The following is a 5285-nucleotide window of genomic DNA, read 5'->3' as shown; positions in this document are numbered from 1 at the left end:
TTTTATGCTTGTTGCCCTATGTTGTATGCCATTTCAAACCTCTTCCAAGTGTCCATCCTCTCACCCCCTTCTGTTTCTAAACCGCCACTTGCCTTGCCAATTACAACACGCTAAGAAACCCGCCAGCAAGCCCTACTTTCCGTCCCCGACCACAGCTTTTGGACTGAGATTTTTTTTTTCCGTGGCAGGCCTGAATGCCAAAGGGAAAGAGTCACACTCAGCTCTGACTTACAGGGGAATGCAAGAAAAACAGGTCTCATTCAGCGAGCTTTCAGGCTGTTTTTAATGTCGATATAAAATAATAATCCTACCCTGGTCCCGTTACACAGAGCCAAGAAACTTGAATGGTTACCACCTCTGCCTAGCAAAGAGCGTACGGCACTTCTTTGCTCTAGCAACTTCTAAGGCACAAGAAGTTAACAGCCATCTAGAAAGTTGGTAAACTTTCCTGATCTCTCTTAGGTATATGATCCCCCATCACTGCAGTATCGGAGCACCTCACCATTTTTAATGTATTGGTCCCCACAACAACCCCTGTGAGGGAGCCTAGTACGATTATTGCCATTGTACAGATGGAAGTCCAGAGGGGCTAAGTAACTTGACAAGGCTACACGGGAAGTCAGTTGCGGAGCAGGGAATTTAACTCAGGTCTAAATCTCAGACTAGGGCACTAGCCCCTGGACCATGCTTCCTGTCAGTGATGGTGGCAGTTTCCCCATTGGTCCACCTCCTGTTTAAAAGGGCAGCCAGGTTAAAATTCCTAATTAAAGAAAGAAAATGGATATACAGAGAGCGAATGAAGTTTACAGGATCTGAGGCACGAATTGTGAAATCCGAGCCGCTAGCACATAACACAGAGCCAACCGCAGGACCCGTGCCCGTGTTCGCTTTCCATCACTCCTCCCGTTTGTTTTCCTTTTGCATGTCACTCCTCTAGGATCTGCTGAAAGTCAGAACTGGTCAGTTTCACTCACTCTTGTTTCTAGTCATTTTCATATAGCCTTGCCCAATTTCCTGGGGCTTGCCTCGCAAAGCCAGCAAAGAAAGGAATGGGGGGAGGGTATCGATGTTAAGAACCCAAAACCCATTCCCACTGAAATGTTAAAAATCTATAATTTGAGGCAAACGTTGCTATTAATTTGGGGTTTCATAAAAATCCCCCATTTTTAAAAACAAAAAACAAAACATTTAAAGCGATGTATTTCGAGGCCACAAAAATCTGTGGATTAAAAGAATAGACCTGACACTGCCATTCTTTCAGGATGATCTAATTTAAAAATAAAAAACACACTGAATACAAAAACGCATCGTCATGAAAATGTATATCGTTTAAAAGGAGGCCCCAGTATCCTCGGTGCCAGAGGCAGCTATGCGGTGGAGGCGAGGTGGTTAGCAGGAGCTGGACCAGGTAACGGGCTCTCTCAAAGGGCCAGAATTCGTGTCCGTCTCCAGACTGCAATTTAGTTCCTTTACCACAGAAGATTCCCCCCCATCCCCATTCCCCCCCTGCCCCCCCCCCCCAATTAAAGAATCAGCCGAGACGGCCGCAGAGTTTCCTACGGAGCATACAGGGCACGTCACAAACTCAGGTGGCAGTTCACTCCAGCGCGGCGGGGTCAGGGGTGACGGGAGCAGACCCTCCCCAGGCATCCGTCATTTGCATCGGCTGCTGGTTACTGGGAATATTTTAAGGTGATCAAGCTGCAGAGAAGAACTCGGGCTCAAATCATTAGCCCGGCAATGTTCCGGTGGCATCGGCCTCCAGGTTTTGTCCCAGCGAGGATCCGGAGTCATCAACGCGAATATAATTTGATGCTCTCAGCACCACACCACCTCAGGCTTCGCATGGAGTTTACTCTTCGCTTCACAAGCAGTCCCACCCCTGTGCCTCTTCCACGCAGAGGGCTGGAAAGCCACCCTCAGAAGCATGAAGCGCACCCACCCACCCACTCATGGAGGGATCCAAGCCTCTGGACCTGAGAGGCAGGAGGGCTGGTTTATCTGGCATCGGCCACCGCACAGCACTCCAAATGAGCGTTAAAAGTCTTTGCCTGGTGCCCCCTGGGGGCGTCCCTCGGGTGCCATGGCGCCATGCAGTATTAAGGAACTCATTAGCCGTGGAACCAATTAACAAGATAAGCTGCTCTTCCCAGTTCCCCCCCCCAAAGCCCTGGCAAGCAGCCTGGTGGGGCCTGGGATCTGCCATCAGCTGTCCAGCAGCGCTGCCCCCCCCAGCTCCCGCAGCTCAGGGAGCTCCCGGATAGCTGTAGTGGTTGTGATCGGGCTCGCTTCTGGTCAGCGGTAAGCTAGGCTTGTGCTCCGGGTCCTTCTCACACTGGAGAGGCGGACGCTGCTTGAAGAAGTCAGAGACGTAGCGGACCTGGGGGAGGTGGGGGAAGAAAGAAGAGAAAAGAACAAGGCTTTAGGGGATAATTCCATCGAGGGAACATCTCTCAGTGGATCCAGCTGCCAGGCCAGGGAGATCCGGGCCACGGGGCCTGGCTGCATCCAGCAGCCTCGATAAAGTTTTGGTCTGAGTGACTTGCCCAAGGTCACGCAGCGAGTCAGTGGCAGAACTGGGAACAGAGCCCAGGAGTCCTGACTCCTTGTGCTTGGGGACCGTGACGCCCTGCTCTGCTGCACGGGGCGAGGGAGGAGGAGGAGGGGGTGAAGCAATGTCGTAGAGGGAGGAGGCTGAATCGGAGACGCCCCGTTTCTGGGCTGGATGAGGTCAAAATCACCACCCAGAGCAAAGCTGCCGGGTGTGCAAGATTGTGAGGACGGGGGTGGGCACAGGGCTGCAAGGGTGGGGGGGGGGGGGAAGAGGGGGAGCGCTAGGATCCATCCGCGAGCAGGCGGTGCACAAGGCAGAGCCAGAGAGCCCACGGCGAGCATGGAGGGAAGGGTGGGGATGCCCCCCCGTGTGCTTACGATGAGGATGGCAATGAGCGCCCCCTGGAGGAGCCCCACCAGCACATCACTCCAGTGGTGCTTGTAGTCGGAGACCCGGGTGTAGCCCACGAAGATGGCGAAGGCGATCAGGAAGAACTGGATCGTGGGACGCAGCAGCCGGGCCCACTTCCCGATCAGCCGGGCCTGGACGTACAGCTGGGGAGAGAAGGGACGGTCAGTCGGTCGCCCCCGGCGCGGCCCCCAGCCCAGTGCCAGCAGGGTCGCTTCACCCAGACGTTCCCGCCCCGGGATCACCACGCAGACCACGCGCAGGGGCCCAAAAACATGTGGGGCAACGCGACCCCGCAAGCAGGGGCAAGGGTGGTGGTGGCCATACCGCTCGATTCTGCCCCCGACAGGTGGGTGGGGGTGCTGCAGCTCAGACAGGCAAAGGGATTAAGCCAAGTTCACACAATCAGGGGCACAACTGGGAATAGAACCCAGGAGTCCCGACCCCCAGGCTCTACCCACTGGACCACACCTCCCCCCAGAGTTAGGAATAGAACCCAGGAGTCCCGACCCCCACCTCCACCCTGCTCTACCCACTGGACCACACCTCCCCCCTTTCTCTGCTGCGACACAGCGCACGCACACCCAGAGAGTGCTACTCACTGCCAGGAACACCATACAGTACATCCCGAAGGAGGAGTGTCCGGAATAGAAGGATAACCTGGAAGAACAAAGACCAGGATCAGGATGAGAGACCCCCACTCCCTCCACCCTGCCCTCATATAAGCCCACGGGACCCCTCTCGCTCCCCTCAGGCATCTCTCACGCTCTCCAATCCCGTGGGTAGGTCCTTGGAGCATGAGGCCTAACCACGCTTTCCCTCCACCTCCACACGCTCCTTCCGACTCCGCCCTCCCACCCCATATAGCCTCAGCGAGCTGCTTCCCCAGCCTAATGGGGGTTCCCTTCCCAGCTCCGCACCTGCCGTTGGACCTTCTCTCCCAGCCTCATGTCCGTCATCCAGCAGCCAGGAGGGTCCATGGTTGCTTGCCCAGCCTCTCTCCCCTCCAGTGCTCCCCACCGGGAGGTGGCAGCACACGGTGGATATCAGTCTGGTGGGGCGTTTCTCAAGTTCTGAGCTGGTCTCAAGCCGCCCTCTCCCCCCCCCGGCAGTTGTGAGGAGGTTCCCCCCCCCCCCCCATGAAGCCCCTCGTGTCACCTGGACTCGGTGATGTTCCTGGCGTCCCCCCGGCACACATTCTCCAGCTGCTTGTAGATGGAGCAGTTCACCTTCGACCAGTCTGGGTCGCAGACGTCCAAGAAGTTGGGCCGGAGCCGACCAATCATGTACTTGGCCAGGTCGGTCAGGGACTGGCTGACGGCCCCGCCGAAGAGGAACGTCCCCAGTACCTTGTAGAGGGCGGCGAGGTAGTTGTTGTACTCGGACTTGGAGTGGAGTTGCTCAGCGTACACCAGGTAGGCCTCGCCTGCGGAGATCTGCGGAAGCCAAGGGAGAGGCAGTGAGCGGCCGCCCGAGAGGAGCCAGGGCCGGCTCTGCTCTCCAAGACCTGGGCGGCAAGGACGGCAGAGCCAAACCCAGCTGGAGCGGCCAGGAACATGGCTGCTGCGGGGGGGTGGTGAAGGGAGCTGCTGGCTCTGGGGGGAAGCTCCCAGCAGGGGACAGAGAGACTCAGAGTTATCCCTGCCCTAGCCTCTCCCCGCAGGGAGCCGGCCGCACAGTCAGATCAATGGGACCAGAGATGCCCTTTGAGCCCCGGCAGGGCCGGCTGGTCGGTGCGGGAGTCAGCTAAGGGACCTGCTGTCCAGGTCGTGGTGTTCTGGGATGGGGTGGAGCAAGGCCCTCTAAGAGGGTGCTCAGGAAGGGGGGGGGAAATGAAAGGGGGAGCCCGCCAGGTTTCCTTACAATGAGGACGGTGCAGGTGATGGTGACCCCCGCCATGAGCCCGTGGGTGATGGTGTCTGGCCTGTAGGGGTAGCGGATGGAGTCATCGTTGCAGTAGAATCCACGCTCGTACGGAGAGTTCACCAGAGTGAGGATGACGAAGGGCAGGGAAGCTGAAGGCAGAGCGGGGAGGGGAGTCAGGAGGTTCTCTCTGCAGGAGGGGGCACAGCCCCTCCCCCCCTGGGGTATATCTCCCGTGCTCCCCCCTTCCCTCTGGAGAGCAGGGAGATACCCAGCAATGGGATCCAGGTCCCATTCTGGCTGGAACCAAAGTCCCTTTCGCTGGTTCAGAGATTTGCCGGCTCCCGGCCCAGCCGCCCCCATTCACCCAGGCCTAACTGGGCTCGGGGAGCCGCACGCCAAACCCAGACAGCACCGGAACCAGCCGCTCCTGCCTGGATCTGCGGTGGGATTCGGAGCA

The 5285-nt window shown here is 57.6% G+C and overlaps 1 protein-coding gene across 1 annotated transcript; it reads right to left on the bottom strand.

The window, feature by feature from the left end:
• Positions 1-265: 265 nt before the first annotated feature.
• Positions 266-4977, bottom strand: PLPP2 (phospholipid phosphatase 2). The gene is made up of 5 exons (XM_034755352.1): positions 4826-4977; positions 4121-4398; positions 3565-3622; positions 2932-3108; positions 266-2380 (listed from the first exon to the last, which is right to left on the bottom strand). Exons 1-5 carry the CDS (start codon positions 4859-4861, stop codon positions 2246-2248), a joined length of 684 nt encoding a protein of 227 aa, XP_034611243.1. The 5' UTR covers positions 4862-4977; the 3' UTR covers positions 266-2245.
• Positions 4978-5285: the final 308 nt, after the last annotated feature.

This window comes from Trachemys scripta, chromosome 22 (genome assembly GCF_013100865.1).
Source record: "Trachemys scripta elegans isolate TJP31775 chromosome 22, CAS_Tse_1.0, whole genome shotgun sequence".
Lineage (NCBI taxonomy): Eukaryota > Metazoa > Chordata > Testudines > Emydidae > Trachemys > Trachemys scripta.
Note: the sequence above shows the minus strand (reverse complement) of the source record. Positions and strands in the feature narration are given on the sequence as shown.

What these genes read in the sequence shown, in the direction of transcription:
- PLPP2 (XM_034755352.1), bottom strand. Translation starts at nt 4,861, where the DNA reads ATGGCGGGGGTCACCATCACCTGCACCGTCCTCATT. An exon ending in TCACCTGCACCGTCCTCATT is followed by an intron (nt 4,399 to 4,825) that starts GTAAGGAAACCT and finishes TGGCTTCCGCAG; the next exon opens with ATCTCCGCAGGCGAGGCCTA. An exon ending in ACTGTATGGTGTTCCTGGCA is followed by an intron (nt 3,109 to 3,564) that starts GTGAGTAGCACT and finishes TTCTCTCCCCAG; the next exon opens with CTGTACGTCCAGGCCCGGCT.